This window comes from Pygocentrus nattereri, chromosome 17 (genome assembly GCF_015220715.1).
Source record: "Pygocentrus nattereri isolate fPygNat1 chromosome 17, fPygNat1.pri, whole genome shotgun sequence".
In the NCBI taxonomy this organism is placed as follows: Eukaryota; Metazoa; Chordata; class Actinopteri; order Characiformes; family Serrasalmidae; genus Pygocentrus; species Pygocentrus nattereri.
In genome coordinates this window covers 33,999,055-34,021,513 of record NC_051227.1, presented here as the reverse complement: position 1 = coordinate 34,021,513, position 22,459 = coordinate 33,999,055, and the positions used below count along the sequence as shown (strand labels likewise).

Here is a 22,459-nt window from a genome sequence, read left to right as displayed (position 1 = left end):
TAGTTACAAGTTGAATAAAAACTGGCTTTAAACTCAGGATCACAAATAAGCTTCCTTTACTGTGTTGATCTGTAGGCCTCTGTTCATAAACATAAACCAGCCCAAACTAATTTACTATAAAATGAAAGGGTTTGTATGAATTCAGAAAAAAGAAACACGCCAGTCACGTCTGCTTATGTGGACATATTTCTATATTGTGGTCTATTTACACAAAGTTAGGTTAGTTCATCATTTAGGTGACGCATGTGCTCCCAAATTTTTACGCTGCTGCACTGATGTTGAACCGTGTGCTGCACTGGGTCGGTATGACCAACAGGTCAAAACAAGCTCAGAACAAAGATAAGATAAGATAGGGCTTTATTGTCATTCACATCACATGTGGTACATGAGGTGGAACGAAACATTGTACTCACAGTCCAGTTAACTCCCAAAGTGACAAACAATAAACAATAAATAGAAGGTGGATAAAGGGGGGACAGATAACAGCAGCATGGACCACAGCAGTATGAGTATGAGGTAGAAGGTGTACATCTTTATACTGGTAATGTATAAAGTGACATGTGTAGGCATGATATAGTGGAGGCATTCATTAAGTACAGCAGCAATAAATAAGTGGACATGAAGTGCCATTGCAGTGATTGTTCAGTTGGAATCTGAGAGTCTTACAGCTTCAGGGAAGAAGCTGTTTCTCAGTCTGGTAGTTTTGCTCTTAATGCTCCGCAGCCTCCTACCTGAAGGGAGCGGAACAAAAAGTGTGTGTGCTGGATGGGTGGGGTCCTTCATGATGCCAGTGACCGCTGTGCCCTGATTGGTGCTCTTGCTTTGCGCTTCTTTTGTTTTTTGTTTGTTATGTTACTTTTTTATACACACAAAAACAAAAGGAACGACAGATTTCTCAAAATGTAGCGGAGTAAAAAGTCAGATATTTGACTTTGAGATGTAGTGGAGTGAAAGGAAAACGTTGCCCAAAATGGAAATACTTAAGTATAGTAACGAATTACATTTACTTAGTTACTGTCCACCACTGCTCATTTTATCCTTTGATGTTTGGATATTTGAAGCTGATCATATTAGCAGCAGACAGGCCTAATCGGCAGAGCCGCCTCTGTAATACTAGCTAACAGCAGGTGGCGCTGTGCTGCGTTTTATTCCACCCGTGCTGGGAAGAGAAGAAGACGTAGCAAAACAAAAAACGCCGTCCTCGGTTGAAATAACTGCATTTGTTTATTAAGGTGAAGGTTTGTAACTTTCGAAGTCATTCTCTTGTTGAGTATCGTCTTAAACACAAACGTTACAGTTACATCTTAAAGACTCAGCAGGGCAGCACCTTTGACTTTGGCTGTCAGTGTCCTCCGACTGATTGCTGGAGCCACAGGCAGAGTAACAGTGACAGTTGGCTTGTTTCGCAGTTTTGACCTCAGCAATGAATTAAGAGTAATTTACTCGAGAAAGCTATTTGTTGTGATGTGGTAGCTGACAGAGGTTTGTAGTACTAACTAGAAAGGGAAAGTTCGCGAACGAACTTTAAGTTGCCTTGAAAAAGCCAGTTCATTTCGTTAAAGTGGTTGAAAACTGTTGATAGTGGTTGAAATGTTGCCAAAATGTTGTAAAGCAGAAGCTGCAGTATCCGTGATGAATGGTATGTCAATGAGGTTCCACCTTAAATTCTGTGCCACCTTAAATTTAGTGCTATGTTAATTGCAGTGCCACCTTAAAATCTGTGCCACCTTAAATTTAGTGCTATGTTAATTGAAGTTCCAGCTTAAATTTAGTGCCACCTTAATTTTATTGCTATGTTAATTAAAAATCCACCTTAAATTTAGTGCTGTTATTTCAAGTTCCACCTTAGGTTTTGTGCCACCTTAAAAAGAGTTCCATTTTAAATTCTCTGCCACCTTAAATGAAATTCCACCTTAAATTCTGTGCCATGTTAAATTTAGTGCTATGTTCATTGAAGTACTTAGTGAATACATTGAAATTTAATGCTATGTTAATTGAAGGTCCACCTTAAATTTAGTGATATGTTAATAGCAGTTCCACCTTAAATTCTGTGCCATCTTAAATTTAGTGCTATGTTCATTGAAGTTCTACCTTCATTTCTGTTCCAAGTTGAATTTAGTCACATGTTGATAGCAATTCCACCTTAAATTTACTGCTATGTTAATTGAAGTTCCACCTTGAATTTATTGTTGTGCTAGTTGAAGTTCCACCTTAAATTCAGTGCTATGTAAGTGCAATTCCACCTTAAAAGCAGTTCATTATGTGTGCCTATACTGCTGAGCATTAGGCTGGGAGCATGTGAGACATTGAGCTCCGTGCGTGAGGTTGTTGTGTGAGAGAAGGAGGCATTGTGACATCATGTGTGGCATGCTGCCAACATTCTGCCCATTAATTCCTTATGGGAAAAAAATATCGAATTTGAATGATAACTTTCCGGAAACTGTACGTCAGATCGCTTAGAAAAGCACAAGCACAATCCGCGGGTATAGGCCCTATGATCCTGCAAAATATCGGTCTTGCACAGGCTCTAGCTCGAAAACTGTTGGAAGAGTAGCATTTTATATTTTGAGCGTAGAATAATAATAAGAAGAAGATTACAAAGAACAGTAAGGTGGCTTTTTCAAGCCAACTTAACTAGGAGTTTCATGTCGCTTATTAAATAGCTGCATTTTTGACGGAGTTGTATTATTTTTAATGTTTTAAATGAGAGTATTTCTGTTTTGTTGTTGACAGCACTTTGTATGTAGGGCTGGTCAATATGACAATATATCTATGTATCATATCTATTTATATTTGTTATTCTGAACCTGTATTGGATATCGTCAGTACCTTTTAGAACACTGACCAACTGACCATTAAAAAGAGCTAAATTAATTTTGTGTAACTGGAGCGCAACACGGTATGCCAAATATTGAATAAAAATCGTTGTATTCCCACTTTTTGATAGTATGTTTTAAAATGTAGTACTGCTGGCTCTCTGTTCCAACTGATCAAAAAAAATATGACATTTCATGTATCATGAAAAGTATCACAATATACATTTTTTGCCCTATTATTTACATTACATGAAAGTGGTACAAATAAGTTGTCTGATGCGTAAAACAAATTTCGCTCGCTTTGCTAAAACATACTCTTGGGTTTCACTCCTGCTTATCAAGAATGTCCCGAGAGCAGCTGGTGGTTCAGCAGGCCAGGAAGGCCTTCCTAACGGGAAGATCGAAACCCCTGGATTTCAGAACTCAGCAGCTGAAAAACCTAAAGCGGTTCATCACAGAAAGACAGAAGGAGATCACTGATGCTCTCAAAAGGGACTTGAACAAGGTGAAACTCACCGGTTTAGTGTTATTTCATTTTACATGAATAATGTGAACAAATTTAAATATCCTGTTATAAGTTTGCTTTTGTATGTGTGTACCTGTCTTCTTCGGTAGAGTGAGAATGCAACCTTGTTTTATGAGCTTCTTGGCCTTGAGGGAGAGATCAACCTGGCTCTCAGCAAGCTCTCAGAGTGGGCGGCCCCACGACCTGTGACCAAAAACCTTCTCACAATCTCAGATGAGGTGTTCATTCAGCCAGAACCTCTTGGTGTGGTGCTCATCATTGGAGCGTGGAATTATCCCATAACTGTTACCCTTCAGCCACTTGTGGGAGCTATTGCTGCAGGTAAAGCATGAAACACCTGAGCCATCAGACACATAAAGATGGAAATTAGTGATAGGCAGTATGGCAAAAGTACATCATAATGTTTGAAGACATTTTCACATATCATTATAGTTAATTTGGTTATATGTTTGATGCGTTAGAACAGACACAGTGCACCAGCAGGGACACACTTAAGAAATGCTATTGAAAGCTATGAAAACTTTTTCCCCCCAGTATTTAGCATACTACATTTAGTTAAAAATGCTCTTATGGACTTCCCACATCATCAAAATTTGAACTGTAAATCTCCTGCCAGTATGAGAAGACTTTAGGCTGCATTTAAATTTTGCCAATAAGAAAAAAAATATGTTCTATGCGGACACATTGCCAGGTGACAAAAAGTCAGGAGGATACTCTGTATACTCTCTACAAACTCTCTACAAACATGGCTCTGAAAGTAAATCAGCTCCGTTTCACCCACCACTGTGGTTGACAGCGAAAGTTAGTAAAACTAGAACCCTTAATAGAGCATTTCTCTTGACTGTGGGTGGAACACATGAAAGGTCATGGAAAACATCTTAAGGTTTTACCAAAAGAATTTAAAACAACCATGCGTATCTGAAGTGACCTTCTTCACCCAGTCAGCATTAGCCAGAGGAACAAGCACTTATTGTCAGGGCCTACAGAGATGAATGACCCAACTGCACACTTAGAAAATATACATTGTAAGAACATTGTAATACCTGATTTTTTTATATGACCTAAAGCTAAAGATGAAGTGTAATCAATTGAGGTGAAAGGTGTGTGTGTGTGTGTGTGTGTGTGATGCGCGGACTTAGTGGATGTATTTGTGTTTTTGTGATGTGCAGCCTAACTATGTAGAGAGCAAGGAGCCATTTGAGATTGAGCCCCAGCATGAGAAGAGGGCCATTGCTGGATTGGTGCTAAATAAAACGCGATGATAATTTGGTGACCAAAAAGTACTTATAAAGCAAAAGTGTTTGCATAAGCAGTGCTGGGTTATCATCTGTTCATTGATGAAGTTCATGAAATGACCGCCACATACAGCGATGGGCGACTGAACATTCGTCTCCTCTTTCAACCGTCCATGGTTGCTTCGCAACGACACCATACGCTGAAGGAACAACGTTTCTTGGCGAAATACATTATTATTAATTATTTTTAATAATGGCTTTTAAAAAATAATAATAATAATTCATTAGTATTATTTTTTAAAAAGTGTATTTTATCCTAGTTTATGCTGGCTGCTGTTTTACAAAAGCATTAAGCCACAGACCATGCATTACAGGCCTCTCATGACATGACAAACAGGCCTCTCATGACGTATTGCTTTAATATGTGTCTGTGTGCTTTTCTTGTCTGTTTAGTATGTTGCATGTCATACTTGTAGTGATCCTGATTCTGAACTCTTCTATCTCCACACCAGATATGACGTTTTTCAGACCATCAACTTTAGAAATCAGCATATGTTGTAGATGTTCACCCTCTGCATGTCAAGTAGACAGACAAGCATTAAGTGCATAGTCCACACAGGAATGTATTTTCATCTTATCGCACTAGAATGTTCTTTTATGTAGGTAATGCAGCAGTGGTGAAGCCTTCAGAAGTCAGCGTTCACACAGCCAAGGTCATGGAGCTCTTGCCTCTCTATTTGGACCCGGTAACACATTACCTCCTGATGTTACTTTGACTGCATCAACAGAATATTACAGTCACATAATTTAACTTAGCTTTAGCTGCAGTGTCCATTAATGCTTTCAGGAGATGTACCCAGTGGTGACCGGTGGGGTTCAAGAGACGCAGGAATTGCTGAAGCAGCGTTTTGACCACATCTTCTACACAGGGAGCAGCACAGTGGGCAAAGTGGTTATGAAAGCTGCTGCACGTCACCTCACACCAGTGACTCTGGAACTGGGAGGAAAAAGTCCCTGTTACATCGATAAGGACTGTGACCTCAAAATCGCCTGCCGGTGAGATGATCATAAGCCTTTGCATTAAAATGATCCTCTCAGTGTGATTGAGTACTTCCAGATGACTCAGTGTTATGAAATATCAAGGCCTTACACTTAGGCAGCAATAAAACCTGCCAATAACTTTCAACTTTTAAGGAGTGAGTGTAAATTTGAGCTGTTCTCGAAGGCTGCACTATGTTTTGTTGATTACTCAGTAACATTACTGAGTCAGGAGAAAAAAATGTTGTGAGTCACCTTGTAAAGCCGGAAATAATAAGTTAGAGGTGAAGGGTCAGATTTTGTGGAAGTTTAACATATTAACATCACAAGCTCAAAAAGAAGGTTTGGCTTGATGTTTAGGTCTCAAGTGCAAGATCAATATTACACCGATGAAGATATGATGACAGTACATAATTTGCTTTCAACAAATTTCAACACACACAATCACCAGATTCAGCCTCTTGGGGTCTGAGGTGTAACCGCTGTTACAGTGTCCTTCCACATGTTGCATGCAATTACACATTTCCACCACAGATGTCTCCAAATCCCCTAATCTTACATAGTGCAGCTTAGCAACCAAAAATGTATATTAGTGACTAAGATCATGGGAAATACTGTTTAACATGTATGTGGACTGGAATCTGCTGGAATTGAGCTATATTAGCTCATTAGCCCATCATTTAAGTAGTAAATATAAGGTAAACTCTTGAGGATGAAGCAAATATAGCAGATTTAGCAATACTGGGTATCGTGAGTGGCATAAAGCATTGGCCTGAACATTGAGAGACTGCTGTTCTGTCCCTGGTGATGCCACAGCAATTTATGGCTAGGAGTTCACAATATCATAATTGTCCTCACCCTCTCCCCCTTATTACTCAGCGTGATGCTAGTCAGTAACAGAATTAGCAGTGAGTGTTCTCCTTCAAGCATGTCGAGTTGTCCAATGATGTTGTGTTTTACCAGCAGTTTGAAAATATGCTGTGGTGCGTCTCAGGAAGCATGTGTTAGCTTTCATACTCCCAGCTTCATAGGATTGTGTGATGGGAGAGTGGGAGAGACTAAACTAGTGGATGGAGAATTTTTTTAGTCATGTGACACTTTCATCAATGCAATGTGGAGGAGTCTGCACTTGTTATACAGGGATTATGTTCGAGTTGACATTTTAAAAATAAATTCATACTGCATAATTTTTTCCCCCTCATATTCTATCGTTCTTTTGTCCACAGGCGCGTTACATGGGGGAAATATGTCAACTGTGGTCAGACATGCATTGCACCAGATTACATCCTCTGTGAACCCAGCATCCAGAACAAAGTAGTGGAGGAGATAAAAAAATGCATTAAGGTTTGTAAATAATTTGTGATTGTTGTCAAAGGTACAACTTGTTTTCCACATTTTCTTTTCTTCCATTTTTTTTCTGTGTCTTCTGTGCTTAAAATGACAGGAATTTTATACAGAGGACCCCAAGACCTTCAGAGATTATGGACGTATCATCAATCAGCGACATTTCAAGAGGATAATGGCTCTGATTGAGGATAGCACCGTGGCTGTTGGAGGAGAAAATGATGAATCCCAGTGCTACATTGGTTTGTGTCTGTGGTCATTTGGTAAAAAAGAAATAACAAATAAATCAGCTCATTGCAGAGGCAGAGAAAATAATAAAATCAATGAGACTAAATAATGTTTAACAAACTAATCAGAAATTATTAGTTGAAGCACTGATTTTTTTTTTCTTTGTGCAGCTCCCACTGTGTTAAAGGATGTAATCCCAGAATCAAAAGTGATGCAAGAGGAGATCTTTGGGCCTGTACTGCCAATCGTCCCAGTAAATGGAGTGAATGAAGCCATCCAGTTCATCAATGAGAGAGAGAAACCTTTGGTGTTGTATGTTTTCTCTTCCAGTAAAAAGGTAATTGAACTACAGAAATTGATTAAGTTTGTCCCCCTGCATTTGTTTTTCAGTGCAATTTTAAGCTAATGGCATTAAGCCATTCTAACGTTCTTTGTGATTTAATAGGCTGCATCTGTATTGGTGCAGTAACAGAGCATACAGGGTTTTTTTTTTTTTTTTTTGGACATTTTTGCCACAAGCCTTCGCATATTTCTGACACTGGCTCTGACACTGCATCATTCTATACTGTTCTGTCTACATTAGCCATTGCATTATCTTCTAGGTAATCAAGCAGATCTTAGCAGAGACATCCAGTGGAGGACTGTTGGCCAATGACTGTCTTGTTCACTTTACCATCAGTGACTTGCCTTTCGGTGGTGTTGGTAAGCATGTGGGACTATGAAATGTTCTAATGAAAGGCTTTTTATTAAGAAGGGGACATTCTGCTACTCATGCTCCTCTGTCAACAGGTAAAAGCGGGATCGGTCATTACCATGGCAAATACACTTTCAATCAGTTGAGTCACCTGCGCAGCTGTCTCATCAAAAAGCTGAGCATGGAGAGGGTCAATCAGATGCGCTATCCTCCCCACTCTGTGGAGAAAGTGCGCTGGGCGCGTTTGCTTCTCCTGAAGCAGGTGAACTTAGGCCGATGGCGCCAGCTGGCACATGCCGCGATGCTGGCAGCGCTGGCAGCTTTCGTGATACAGGTGTGTGTCTCCTTCCTTCTGTCACTCCCTCCCACCTTCCCTCCCTCAGTAGTTCTCTTCTTCCCTTCCTCTTTCAACAGCATTCTTCCTAACAGATAGCCTGTTACGATCAGATTACACATAGCAGGCGTATAATCTAGACCTCAACAATAGTCCAGTTTACTAAGATTCAGTTCGAAGTGAATCATGAATAATCATGATTCACTTTTCTTATTTTAGTGTTTTAGTGTGGTTGCAAGAGTTAGTTCTGATGGCACAGTCTCTTTGAGAAGTGTTCTACATGTGCTGTTAATCATAAATCAGTTTTTCACAATAACTCTCATTCCCCTGAGCACCAGTTTGCTAAGTAATGACTCTTTTAATGCTGCAGCTGTTACTGTGCTTCTACTTCAGTATATATGACAACAGAACATGGATGTATGGGACAACTTAAGTAGGGTAATACCTGACCCCCAGCCTCTTTGGTCAGATTCCGAAAAAAAAATTGTGACAGCAGGACTACATCAAATTACTGAAACTGTTAAAGCCCCTAAAAGCTGGAACAAAACCACATTCAGGCTAATCAGGCAAATATTTTTACAAGGCTGAGCTGAACCTGATATTTTGACTATTTTTTAACCTGTAACACAAAAGACTACTACTTTTGTGGTGGAAGCAATTGATTGATGCTTTTGAAGGACATTTCATACAGTGTTGGGGGCTTCTTTGCTTAACTAGTTTATCTGTTATTCAGATTTAGGCTGTATTTAAGCAGTAGAGCACTCAAGGTCCTATGTTATAATGAATAAAATCATGGCTGTGATGATCTACAGCAGGTGTTCGGATCCAGTCCAGGTGTACTGAAGTCTGCATCCAGTCAGCACACTGCCTCACTAAACACACATGATTAAGCTCATTAGCTAATTAGTAAGGACTTGATAAACTGGATTCAGAACTTTAGATCAGGGTAAAGACTAATCTGTGCAGCACTTTGGCCCAGAAAATTTCTACTACTTAAAAAGTTATTTTACTTAAATACTGTGGAATGTAGATAAGTAAAACAATACACTAAGTTGTTTTTGGATTGTACTGTTTGAAAATAGCATGATAATTTTAATTTGGACAAAATATGGGAAAATACAAAAAAATGAAAACATTATAACTGATTATAATCAATTTGTACATTCCAAAATGTAGCTGAATCACAATGTACTAATATATATTTTTTTATCCCTGTAGGGGTTAGTGTTTCAGTGAAAATGCTTATGTTTTAAAAGTGATTTCCTTCATTTAAAGCTAAATTACAGATCTAATAGACATGTATTGACTTTATGTCCAATCTCAGATATACTTTGCATGGACAATAATCAGAATTTGGAGATTATTGCTTAAAACTCCCGTTTTTCAGCACCTAATTTTGATAAAGAAGTAAAGAAGACACACAAAATTCTCCTCAATAAGTCTGTTTTTGTGAAGGAGATTCACTGAACTGACAAAGCCCCCCTCCCCCCTCCCCCAAGCTAAATGCACACACAAGACTGAATAGTTAGAAAATTGCTATGTAGCCCACTGCACAGTAATTACCTCTGGGGAGGAGAACAGAGAAGCAATTCATTTTATTTACTAGCCAACCTGTAACAGGGGTTCATATTTCTAGTGAATTGATGCTTCTTGTTCTGCATTGTTTTTTGTTAATGGTTGTTTTAAAGCTGGCCTTGTTTTGTCAGTTGATTTTTGTCTCTTGTCCTTTGCAGAGATTCTTGCGATAAGGCAGCTGAAATGGAATGCTTGCAGGCCTGTATATGGTTCTCCTGAAAACTCTTTTGATAATGATTTATGCCACTTTTATTGTTGGTCTATTAAACCTTATCTGAGGAATGTCGACCATCTTTAATCATTAATTTGCAGTCATGATAACTCTTGAGTAGTTAGAACAGTATCACTTACAAAAAACATGTAGAGATGTATGAAACAAACATGCACAGAAATGTATAAAGTAAAAAAAAGTAAAAAGACAAGACCATGATATTTCCACAAGAACACATAAGCAAACATGCAAAGGCTTAACTACAGTAAAAAGACTCTAAATGACAATGAGGACGAGAGATGAGCGAGTTAGGGGGCGAGAGCAATGTCAGGTGTCTCCCTCATTTATCACAGACTTGGTCAAAGCAGGTATACCTTAATGCAAATAAAATGTAAATTAGACATGCCACACACATATTTCCTCATCATAACTTAGCTTTTATAATGGAGACTTTGATTAGTCCTGAGCATAAAATTACCGGTTGAGTTCAATCAATCAGTAATGTCTTTCATGCGCATCCTAATGACACCTGCATTCAGTTGCTCCCAGCCAGTTCTACAATGATGGAGGTGCACAGTTCTAGCTGTATTACGACAGACCATGCCACTATGTCTGGTGGGATAGGTTGGAGATGGGTGTGAACAAGTCCTTATTTTGTTAAAATAGCTTTCTCAAGAGACAATCACTCTCCACGCCCTGGGATGGTCATGACGAAAGACCACACAACACAAACATCCCCGAGATATAAAAGTCCATTCCTAGGTATGAGAAATGTATTCTCAGGAAAAATAATTAAAAGAATGATGATATGATTAGAGGAGATAATCTATATAATCTGTATTCCACAGTATATTCCACAGATAATCTGTACACCCCTTTGAATGTAAATAGGATTTTTTGTATATTTCAGAAAATTATCCTCTTTGTTTTAGAACTGTAACTGTTATTATTTATAGATTACACAGTCGTATGCAAAGGTTTGAACATTCCTTGTCAAATGACATGTTCTGTTGAAGTAAAAATGATTTACCATATCCTCATACATGGCATTTTCCTTCATATTGTTTTAATACACAATATCTTTATTTGCTGAGTTTAACATATTTAAAGATAAAATATAAAATGGGCCCTATCGTTTTCAGAACATAGTTTGTGTTATTTTTTTTCCCCAATATGTTAAATTCAGTAGCTGTACTTCCAAACGTGCCAATGTGTGTTCTCCGTAGAGAAAATATGCTTATGTTCACTTAAAAAAAAAAAAATCAGCAACATATAATTGAAACGGCACTCAAACTTGTGTTTTCAGGAAATGTACCTTAAAACATGTCTGTATTTGAGTTTCTTTTCCTTTCTAGATCAAACACTTTTGGAAGTACAGTAGACTTTGGCCAACATGGAGTAAAATCAGGTGCACTGAGCAAATGAAAGGTCGTGGACAGTTGCTTGATATGTGCAGGGTGTGCAAACTTTGTGAGCTCATAATGAACATATTTCATGGATTTCTTCTCACTTTTTGAAATAAAAGTTTGTTGTAGTATGTAAACACTGTCTAGATTTCTGTACCATTCATCCTAAAGTCCATACAGTCCATATCCAGAAATGAAGCTGCAGAAACACTCAGTGTTGAATTCACTGTTTTATATGATGTCGACAAACCAGCATATTAAATCTAGCTGTTTAGCCCCGCCCACTCGTGCTGACTGTTTTTGACTGGGGGACAGTACTGGGCAGCCAATCAGAACAGAGCTCATTTACGTATATTAAGCTTAAAGGCACAGCAACAAAAATAACCTGTTTAATTCAAAGCTGGTTGGTAAATTATAATGTTAAAAAAAATTTATAAAGCCACATGAAAATTATAATTAGACGTCGGGGAGGAAATATAATACCAGAAAAGTGGAGGATGTGGGCCCTCAAAGCTTTACACCATCTGTTAATGTTGGCAGTAATTTTCTAAGAGAATAAAATTAACATGCAGTGTAATTATTTCACACACAGTTATTCACCATTTCACATACAACGTGCTGGGTGTAGTAATCATTAAAGTTGAGAGAGAGAGAGGGAGAGAGAGACACACACACACACACACACACACACAGACAAACAGAGAGAGAGAGAGAGACACAAACAGAGAGACACAGACAGACAGACAGAGAGAGGAGAGTAGAGGGGGGAGAGAGAGAGAGAGAGACAGGCAGACAGAGAGGAGAGTAGAGGGGGAGAGAGAGAGACAGGCAGACAGAGAGGAGAGTAGAAGGGAGAGTAGAGGGGGAAAGAGAGAGAGAGAGAGAGAGAGAGAGAGTGTGGGGAGAGAATGAGAGAGAGTAGTGGGGAGGGGGAGAGACAGAGAGAGATTGAGCACCTCCTCACAGCAGCACACCATAAATACCTCCGTTGTATGGACCCAGTCCGCCCTAGAGGTGGCGTTTGGCAGCCCTCAACTCTCATCAGCTTCTCACAGTCTCAGGTAAGTAGAGGTGAGTTTGTGTATTTATCTTATTTCATGAATTTAAGTTTAGAAAAGGCTGATTTTATTACTAGAGTGACAGAATGCAGCGTATTTGGTCTGACAACGAACTTAACCTAGCTAGTTAGTTAGCACACAGGCTAGTCCCACTTAAATTCAACTCAAGTTGATGTTTGTGGCAACTACTCGAAAACTAACCAAGTTCCAGCTTCTTAATGTATGTTATATTACTGGATTGGAGCTCTTTTGCCATATGTTTTGTGTTTTACCACAAGACCGAGTGGGAGCTAAGTCACGTTAGCCACACCGTGGCTTTTATTTACAGTCGACTTTCAGTGTAACGTTAACGGGTTTCAGCAGCAGCAGGAGAGCCGCGGTCTGAGGTCTCTCTGCACTGAGGTTTACCTGATGTTTATAACGAACTGCACTCAGGAACGGAAGAAAATGGAGAAGCAAGTGGTGGATGTAGCCAGGGGAGCCTTCAACTCGGGGCGGTCGAGACCCCTGCAGTACAGAAAACAGCAGCTCAGAGCCTTACTGAGACTCATCAGGGAGCGCCAGGCAGACATAGCCGCAGCTCTCAAACAGGACCTCAACAGGGTAAAGCTCCACTCCTACTGTCACTGGCAGAAGGAGACTGAATATCAGGACAGGCAACACTCACCATCTTAATTACAAACATCTACTTTTTGTTTGCACTCACTGGTCACTATAAGATCCGCTAGTCTTATCTTTTTTCGCTTTCTTTTTCAAGTTTCCGTTCCACCTTAAATAGCAGCAGTTGCATTCTGACGTTTGCCCAGGCAGCCAGAGCGTAGCTGCGTTATTTAAGGTGGAATGGAAATGTTGAACAACAAGCTGGCCAACAGTAAGCAAACCTCAGCCTTTTATGGTTTTACGGGATGCACGATGGTATCGGAATCATATCGGTATCCACAGATAATTGCTTAATATATCGGAATCGGACAGACATTCAGATTGAACCAGTATTTCACACCGATATTTGATGTATTTATTGTACTCCAGAAGAGCAGGATGTTTAGGCAATGCTAGTCTACTGTTTACTGCTTTTGTAGTCCTATAGAAATAAATCCCATATCCTTTATTGGTGCATCCCTAATATGTTTATAGTTATAGTTCTGTTTTCATGTAGGTTTTCAGACACCCTGTTGACTATTGTTCAGTTTTTGATCAATAGATTACCGATGATCTACCGCAGCAGGGACACTGACGTGGTAGTGGGTTTTGTGGTTGGTACAACTGTAATCATGTAAAAATATTCAGCCACATGTGCCTCTGTGGTCAGACAATGCACTTATGAAGTATCAGATGAGGATGGATAACATGCCAGCAGATGCACTAACTACAGTCTCTAAGTGACCCGTGAGTGTAGTGTGTGTTGCTTTACATGCGTGTGTTTGTTTAAATAAGGAACAGCATGTCCGATACATTAAATGCAGCTGACGCTGAAAGTGCTTGTGATGCTTTCTTGGTTTGCAGAGTGAGTTTGATACGCCACTTTTAGAGTTGATTGGACTTGAGAAAGATATCAAGCTGGCTGAAAGCAAACTCTCTGACTGGACGAGTCCTCAGCCTGTTGAGAAGAATCTGCTCACCATAAGCGATGACGTTTATATTCAAGCTGAACCATTGGGTGTAGTGCTGATCATTGGAGCCTGGAACTATCCCTGGGCTCTTACGTTACAGCCCCTTGTTGGAGCCATTGCAGCAGGTACGCCAAGGTTTTGCCTCTACTGTTCTCTGTTAATATTTTACAGTTAGTGTTCAGCAATGTTGGGCATGTGCTTGATTGACCTGAATTTACTAAAACTTTCCACTGCTAAGCTCATCATGTAGTGCCATACTAGGTACTGTTTGGCACTAAAACCCATCTTATAAATCATCTGGTAGTTTTCAAGCCCGAGTCAAATGACTTGTTTTAGAGCTGGGAAATCATGAAAATGTGAAATGGGTGCTTTGTGATTGATAGCCACATTTAACATTATTGGATGCCCACACTGTAAAGCAAATTCTGTAGTAAATGAATGAAAAAACAATACAGAAAGATTGACTTAATAATCTTAAGTATTATAGGAATTCAATGAAAGGGTCTCCAGTCTTGCCAGTGTGGCTTCATTCCAGCAAAGCAGCTGCACTCGTGACTAATGTTTGAAGACCGAAATCAATTTATTAAAGGGCCTATATCTTACATTTTTCTTGAATTAAATTTTTTCCCCGAGGGCTGCTTATGATATTTGCGTATGCTTTGTTGTTATTCATTTTTACATGGCCATTTTCTGACCTCTCTGTATCCTTTACAGTTAACCAGGATGTTTTTGTTTCTGTGTCTTGAGGACTGATGCATGTAAATGCATGTACCTTTGTTCTGATTGGTTGTCCTATGTTGTACCTTGTTAAAAGAGGAGTCCAGGCTGAAACATACAAAATCTAATTGAGAATTGAGTGGGTAGAACAGGCAGATACATACATGTGATACATGTGATATCTTAAAAACAATAAATTGTTTCAATTTGGAAGCTCAGTTTCTATATATGGGCTATGGACTAGAAGCAGTCTGGGCTGAAATGTTTCTTTTATCTTCTCTGTGACTGGGCAAGAACACTAATGTGGGTGGATATATGTAAATATATTTGTTTTTCATGACATTACAAATATAATGAATTCAAAACAAGCTGCTTTTGAATTCCCCAGTCTTTATGGACTGGGGAGTGACCAGTATATATCTAAACTTTAAAATCCTTTAGTTTATCATGTGTACTCTTGCTTGTTTGGAGTGAAAACTTGCAACCGCACTGCCCCAGATGAGACTGAGCACCCCTTGGTTAATGTAAACTTGAACAGGTGTTAAAAGAACTAAATATTGTGAAAAGGAAAAGCTCCCTCTTTTGGCAGACTCCCAGTGTTCAGTTATGAACTGTGAAATACAAGCTTATTTTAAGAAGTCTGTTCTGCTACACTAACTGCCCCCCCACCCATTCACACTTAGACTTCTTCTTTAAGGTAACGCCGCTGTGGTGAAGCCCTCAGAACTGAGCAAGAACTCGGCCAGTCTACTGAAAGAACTGCTACCTCAGTATTTGGATAAGGTGCGTGATCAGGTGATGGTGAAAACTGACCTGAGGGCCAGTTCTAACTTTGCTGTGACAATTACTATATAGTTATATATTTGGATGTGAGACGTTTGTGGCCAAAGATACAGCCAAAGTTGTAGATAAGAACCTTCCTAGGCATATCATTTAGTTACAGAATTTCGGTCGCCCTGTTTTGTTGATTTTCTAAGTGAATATAAGTTAGCACATCCTCTACATAGAACACACTTCTGCACACTTTAATGCATGATTACTGTTTATTTGCTGAAGTCAATATATTGCGGGAGAAAATATGATAAATAATAGAATGTGGCCCGTGCAAAAGTTATGGCACATTTTGTAGTGTGTATTTTTCCAACATGTTAAAATCGTCAAATAAATAGAAACATTTTACTACAATTAGCAGAAAAATGTCAAATTTAAGCTTGTGCTCTGTACAGGAAGTGTTAACTTGTTTTTGCTTTAAAAATAAACAAAACATGTCATTTGACCAGGGGTGTTCAAGCTTTTGAATATGACTATATGCTGTATGTAGTTTTCCCAGTTTAATGGCTAAAACTTTCAGGAGATGTACCCTGTGGTGAATGGAGGTGTTCCAGAGACCCAGGAGCTGCTGAGGCAGCGTTTTGACCACATCTTCTACACAGGGAGCAGCACAGTGGGCAAAGTGGTTATGGAAGCAGCTGCACGTCACCTCACACCAGTGACTCTGGAACTTGGAGGAAAAAGTCCCTGTTACATTGATAAGGACTGTGACATTGCAGTTGCTTGCCGGTAAAGTGTGCCTTACAAATTCACCTACTCAGAAACTGCAGTTTGAAGCATTTGTCTTCTTTTTAAAAAGACTGACTGTGATTCTGTCTCCATTGCTTATTAGCTTAATATTATCCTTTTCCCCCCTAGCCGAATCACATGGGGGAAGTTTACCAATTGTGGTCAGACATGCATTGCACCAGACTACATCCTCTGTCATCCTAGCATCCAGAACAGAGTCATTGAAGAGATTCGTCTGACGTTACTGGTTTGTTCTCTTATGATGAATAGAAAGTGGAAAAAATGAATTACGTTTACTTTTATTATTGTACTTGAGTACTTTTTCCCTGTAATGGTATTTCTTGGAGTACAATTTAATCATGGTACATTTACTTGCTATTTCAATGTTTAATAATATTACAGAGAAAAAATAAATTATGAGAGTATCAGTTCATAAACCAGTTAGTTAAGGTTGGTTTCTCAAAGCCGATGAAAGAACAGAGCAGCTCTGAGCCAAAAGAAGCCTTAATGAGTTCAGAGACAGCAACACACTTTATCCAGACACTCAAATATGCTACAGTCCTTTTAAGTTAAACTGATGAAAACGGCATCATTACCAGCTGCTAAACATGGCCTCCCAAAACCTTCAGAGATCTCCGCTTCCACAACTCAGTTTCAGCCTGAGGGAGCAGCTGACTACCTAGCTAAATAAAAACTTTTGTTGGTGTTTTAGAATAAAATACCCGCTGTTTTTAAACTTAAAACGTGTTGCGTTAATAAAGTTTTGTAGGTAAACGGCCATATCTAATCAGACTGCAGGTGGAGTATGCTCATGCTGTTCACAGCCAGAACAGATATCACCTCACATTATTAAGAGTCATCAGAAACACTGTGGCATCAGTCCAACACAGTGTAAACGAGGTAGATAAACTGATAGATAAACTAGCAAGCCATGCAGATAAAACTGTAAACCTACTGTGTCTGGACTGTCACCAACTTAAAAGTGCATTTGTGAAAATACATTTACTCCTCAGTCTCACCTTACAGACATTATTACATCATCAGAGACTTTCTGTCAGCTCGTCACAGAAAACATCCACATGACTCTGCTCTCTCTCTGCCTTTGTGAGAGGCTGTTCAGCTGATTAACTGTAATAATCAAATAAAGGAAAAATACATTTCTGATTCTGTATGAAGCAATCAGTGGGGTTCCCAAAGGAATTTATCACAGTAAAGAAGATAAAAGTTGTTCACGTAGGCTAATTGACTTAATTAAGCAGTTCCAAACTGCACAGCATTTCAAGGATTCTAAACTGTTTTATTGGTAACAGATAAACTAGAAAACCTGATATAATCATCTACCCATTAAATGCTTGTAGTTTTATATTAACCATGTGCCTTTAACAAAGAGATGTATGAATGTGCACCAGCGGCACATACTAAGATCAGTCAACGATGAAGCCAAATCAACTCAGAAATGATAGATACTTTATTGATCCCGAAGGAAATTTAGCAAATACTAAATAGCAAATACTCTTACACTGTGATTTGTGGATATACAAATAACTCAGTTACTGACATAGAGCTCCAGTAAACTACTTATTCTACATATGTATTTATCTGTACTACATGAATTATGACTATGTAACGTGGAGCAAGGAGGCGGACGCACATGCTTAGATAAGCTAGATTTATTAAATCCAGGGTCACGGTCAAAACTGTCCAGGGTCAGTGAGCCAACACGGCAGATCTCAGACAGAGATTCAGACAAAGACCAGTCAAGACAAGGGACAAACACAGGGCTTATAAAACAGGGACAACAAGGGACAGGTGAAAACAATCAGGGGCGGAGTCAACAAACAAGGGGGCTGAACCAAAACAAACACACATGGAAGACCAAAACAAAAAGCACATGGAGTGGTAGGAGCCAATCATGACAGACTACAGTAACTGTACTTTTATTTACATAGGGATTTTCAGTACTCTTTCCACCCCGATAGAATCATATTGTTATGAACCTTTTCAAAATTCAACATAATTAATTCTTGTAATCAAAGTCATTCAGAGTGTGAAGTGGTGCATTGTAGAAAAATGTGGAAACGTTGTGCAGAAACCTCTTCTGAGTGTTTACAGGTAAAGAAAAATAGGTGGAAACCCTTAAAAAAAATAAATGTTTTTTTTTGGGGACTGTTTTGCCTCACAGTTCCCTGTGTATGCATCTTCACCATGGATGGATTCTAAAAATGATGTTTTAAGCCAAAATATTATCCAAAACAAAACATCAGGCAATGCATCTGTAACCATTTCATGTACTAACTGTCCATGAAGTAGCCTTTAAAGATATTGAACTCTTGACTGTTTGGTTCCTATCACCACCGCTTTTGACCACTCTCTCTAGGGTGATGCATGTTATATGAAACCACTCTAAATGACTTTGTTTACATCTTAACTTTCATTAAGCAGAAATGTTGCGAATTGGTGGAATTCCCCCTTAAAGGGAATAATGTGCTTGAATTTAAAGACTGTATTTGATCTAATTTCTGTATTAACTCCAGGAGTTCTACGGTGAGGACCCTAAAACCTCTCCAGATTATAGCCGCATCATCAACCAGCATCACTTTGAGCGCGTTCTGGCCCTAATGGAGGGATGCACAGTGGCTGTTGGGGGCGAAAGTGATAAAACACTGTGTTATATCGGTATGGGAATGCAACATGAACACTTGGCTCAGTTTTCTGTTAAATTGTGATAATTGTTTCTATAAAAATGGAGTAAAATAAAATTGCTTAGTGATTTGGTGAATATTGTAATTTGTTATTGGTGTTAGGAGCGCATGCATACCTGTGTGGTATAACATGTTTTCTGATCTTTTCTAGCCCCTACTATTCTTAAGGATGTTTTGCCTCATGCCAGGGTAATGCAGGAAGAAATCTTTGGACCTGTTCTACCGATAATAACAGTCAGTGATGTCAGTGAGGTCATTCGCTTCATCAACGAGAGAGAGAAACCCTTGGCCCTTTATGTTTTCTCTTCTGATAAGAGGGTATCTATAAGCAGCTCATAACATTACTGTCTATTTTCTTGATAATCAAGGGCCACAAGTAACTTTTTAACCATTTTTCTTCCTGTGAAGGTGATCAAGCGAATGCTGAGTGAGACAACCAGTGGAGGAGTGGTGGTTAATGATGTTATAATGCACTACACAGTCAGCTCCTTACCCTTCGGGGGTGTAGGTAAGACTGCCTGTTGGAAATAGACCTAGTCTGTGATCATGTTATTTCTGCAGACTTTTCAGGGTGTGGAAATGTTTAACTTTGTAAAGTTTAAGGACCTGTTGACAGGTCTAGACTCCGCTTCCTCACTCATAAAAGTACATAACATATGTTCTGTAGTAGTTACTGAATAGCTTATAGTTGTTACTGGGTAATAAGCCTTAAACCCACCCTAAAGTGTTGGTTTTGCCCTAAATCAAATTTACACAGTCCTCAGTCCTCTTGTAGTTGCCAAGAGAAGACATGTTTGGTGTCTGAAGTTTGTTGCTTTATTTTTGTGCTGACACTAGCAGGCAAATGTAACTAACAACTATGGCCACTGTTTAATATTGTGCAAAGCGAAAGCCTAAATCATCACACCCTTGTCTCAAATTCATTTATTGATTGTTCATTGATTGGTCAGGAATTTGGTTTGGATACGATGATCTGTTACTTTCACTTTTGCCTCCATGAGTGGAAAAAAAATATTATTTCATGTATTTCAACCATTTATATACCCCTTATTAAGGCAGTATTATTGGAAAGTGGTACCTGAAAGGGATACTCTAGTTCAGACTAGGTGTGAATAAAGTCTATGGCGGGGATGTCAGTCCTAGTCCTCTGAGACATTCTGCTGTGCACGTTGGAGTGTTTTGCCTGTTCTCAACATGTTTTTTAGTTAATCTGCTAATTAACAACCCCTTCCTGGGTTGGCTTTACAACAGGGAAAACAGTAAAATGTTCAGAACCACTATTTTAGGAGGTTAACACTTAGTACCAGACCTAGATTAAGCTTTTCCATTGGTGAATCATTGGCAGTGCAGTTTAGTCCAAAACCAGGCTTAATCCATTTGTGGGTGGCTGACCCTTGTCATTCTGAATAGGTAATATATCTCTAATCTAAATAAAAGTCACTGTCTCTCTCTCTCTCTGTCAGGAAACAGTGGGATGGGGAAATACCATGGGAAGCACACCTTTGACCAGTTAAGCCACCACCGTGCTTGCCTCATTAAGTCTTTAGCAATGGAGAGTCTGAACAAAGCCCGTTACCCTCCACTAACTCCGTCCCGCCTGCACAGGGCCAGGTGCTTCATGCTGAGCCGTTTGTGCAGCTGCGCCCAGGCCACCTGCGCCTGGGCCGTCATCGCTACCATTCTGGCTCTGGGTTTGCTGATTGCCTTACTGGTAGTCCTACTTAAGGTAAGGCATTCTTGACATCTATGTCCTTTCTTTGTTTCCTCATGAATGAAAATGTAAAAATGTAAAGTGCTGCATAATGCCTGTTCTGTTTTGTTCGCTCACCTAGGATCCTGTGGCATGAAGATCCTACCAGAAAATATACACATTGAAGTGCTAGGCATTGTACTTGAACAAAATTGAACAAAATCTCTATTGTTAAAGATGTGCCAAAAGCTATTTTCTTATAATATGTAATGTATTTTAATATATCGTCTACTGTTTGTTTTCCATTTAAATATCTAATAGATTTGTGTGCAGTACTTGTTGTCTATATGTAGTTATGTTGCTGTAAGGTGTATTCTGCTGCGGACATCCCACTTGCACAGGCGCTGATACAAAATCCATTTCTGTGGGCACTGTAGCAGTAGAACACATACTGAATACTGGATTGTCAGCATTATCCTTGTTTTCTACAAATAGCAAAGAGTTCTTTGTGCTGCCGCTTTTTCAGATAAGCTGGTTTTACTGTTCACTGAAGCAAGTGACAAAGACCTTGTTGCTGTGCTGTATAGTTTTGTGTGCCAACTGGACCAGACATTTTCCAGAAGCAGACTTTGGTATGATTAAATAATAACAAAAATAATCCACCAGGTGTCGTCGTATTGCTACAGTGGAATGCCCTGTTATCACGTAAAATAGTCAGTGCATCCCTTCTTATCTGCAGCAGGGGGTGCTGCCATACTAGTTTACGTTTTAATGTCTTCATAGACACTTCACATCAGTTTAACACAAAAAATTCAGCATAAACGAACAACTTCTACGTTCACAATTATGCAGTACTCTGCACAAATTAGTGACCACCCTTTATTTCATTTCAATCACCAAGTTCAGTCTTCAGGATTCTCACGATCCAAAAATCCCAAACAGCTTCAGTGGTGTTGAGTTCTGGACTTTGAGGTGGTCAGTCCATTGTTCTGAGAACTCCAGCAGCTTCTTTGATTTCTTTTTTGTCTATTTTCTCAGTAACAGATTCTTAATATCTACACATCCTTTCAGACCCATAGTGTTGAGTTGTCTTCTCACAGTGGAAGGATGGACAGAAACACCTGTGGAATTTTTTCAGGTTTAAGACAAATGTGGAGCTTGGGTTTTCTCCTCTCTCTCAAAGATGAAGGTTTCATGTAGTGTTTATCTAATGCTTTCAGTTTTAATGGTCTACCAGGTCTTGTTGGCATAGTTGCTCAGATTACCAATTTTACTCTGTCTTTAAATAAATCACAACTCCAGTTGTGGAAACTCCTGTTTGTCACTTATTTTCACGTTTAACTTTCCACTTCCTTATACAAGTGCATTATTTTGTATCTAATCTCCTCAAAAATGGACTGAGGTATCATTTTTAAGCATCCCATAAATCCTAATATAATAGTAATAATATTAACAGGGATGATAATGTAATATCAAAAAGTCAAACACTTCTGTGCCTACTATTTACCAGTGAACTGGTCTCATGCTGTAATTCTGACTAAAGACTGGAGCTCTAATAAGCTGAAATCTAAATCATTTCTTGTCCATTTGCGCTGTATGTTTTAATTCTAAAAGACAGCTACCTTTAATTGACTTTAGTTTGGTCTCATTTGACCCTGAAGCAGTAAAGTCTTTTAAGCAAAGCAATTATTCTTCCCAGTAACCTCAGTACACAT

General features: G+C 39.1%; 2 protein-coding genes across 4 annotated transcripts; both read left to right on the top strand.

The window, feature by feature from the left end:
• Window positions 1-1,133: 1,133 nt before the first annotated feature.
• On the top strand, window positions 1,134-11,544 carry aldh3a2a (aldehyde dehydrogenase 3 family, member A2a). Of its 2 annotated transcripts, none has more exons than XM_017694783.2 (11): window positions 1,134-1,238; window positions 3,159-3,321; window positions 3,432-3,663; window positions 5,241-5,323; window positions 5,425-5,633; window positions 6,842-6,959; window positions 7,060-7,201; window positions 7,358-7,524; window positions 7,790-7,889; window positions 7,977-8,215; window positions 9,949-11,544. In XM_017694783.2, exons 2-11 carry the CDS (start codon window positions 3,160-3,162, stop codon window positions 9,961-9,963), a joined length of 1,467 nt encoding a protein of 488 aa, XP_017550272.1. In that variant the 5' UTR covers window positions 1,134-1,238; window position 3,159; the 3' UTR covers window positions 9,964-11,544. The 2 variants fall into 2 exon arrangements, with proteins under 2 accessions (XP_017550272.1, XP_017550273.1); XM_017694784.2 differs by having other exon boundaries at window positions 1,135-1,232.
• An 807-nt stretch (window positions 11,545-12,351) lies between these two features.
• Window positions 12,352-22,055, top strand: aldh3a1 (aldehyde dehydrogenase 3 family, member A1). Of its 2 annotated transcripts, none has more exons than XM_017694785.2 (11): window positions 12,352-12,468; window positions 12,901-13,068; window positions 13,969-14,200; window positions 15,490-15,575; window positions 16,144-16,352; window positions 16,482-16,599; window positions 18,887-19,028; window positions 19,206-19,372; window positions 19,463-19,562; window positions 20,518-20,780; window positions 20,887-22,055. In XM_017694785.2, the coding sequence occupies exons 1-11, from the start codon at window positions 12,400-12,402 to the stop codon at window positions 20,899-20,901; spliced, it is 1,569 nt and encodes a 522-aa protein (XP_017550274.2). In that variant the 5' UTR covers window positions 12,352-12,399; the 3' UTR covers window positions 20,902-22,055. The 2 variants fall into 2 exon arrangements, with proteins under 2 accessions (XP_017550274.2, XP_017550275.2); XM_017694786.2 differs by having other exon boundaries at window positions 12,361-12,478.
• Window positions 22,056-22,459: the final 404 nt, after the last annotated feature.

What these genes read in the sequence shown, in the direction of transcription:
- aldh3a2a (XM_017694783.2), top strand. Translation starts at nt 3,160, where the DNA reads ATGTCCCGAGAGCAGCTGGTGGTTCAGCAGGCCAGGAAGGCCTTCCTA. An exon ending in TGCCTCTCTATTTGGACCCG is followed by an intron (nt 5,324 to 5,424) that starts GTAACACATTAC and finishes TAATGCTTTCAG; the next exon opens with GAGATGTACCCAGTGGTGAC. An exon ending in TGAATCCCAGTGCTACATTG is followed by an intron (nt 7,202 to 7,357) that starts GTTTGTGTCTGT and finishes TTCTTTGTGCAG; the next exon opens with CTCCCACTGTGTTAAAGGAT.
- aldh3a1 (XM_017694785.2), top strand. Translation starts at nt 12,400, where the DNA reads ATGGACCCAGTCCGCCCTAGAGGTGGCGTTTGGCAGCCCTCAACTCTC. An exon ending in TGTTGGAGCCATTGCAGCAG is followed by an intron (nt 14,201 to 15,489) that starts GTACGCCAAGGT and finishes TTCTTCTTTAAG; the next exon opens with GTAACGCCGCTGTGGTGAAG. An exon ending in TTTTCTCTTCTGATAAGAGG is followed by an intron (nt 19,373 to 19,462) that starts GTATCTATAAGC and finishes CTTCCTGTGAAG; the next exon opens with GTGATCAAGCGAATGCTGAG.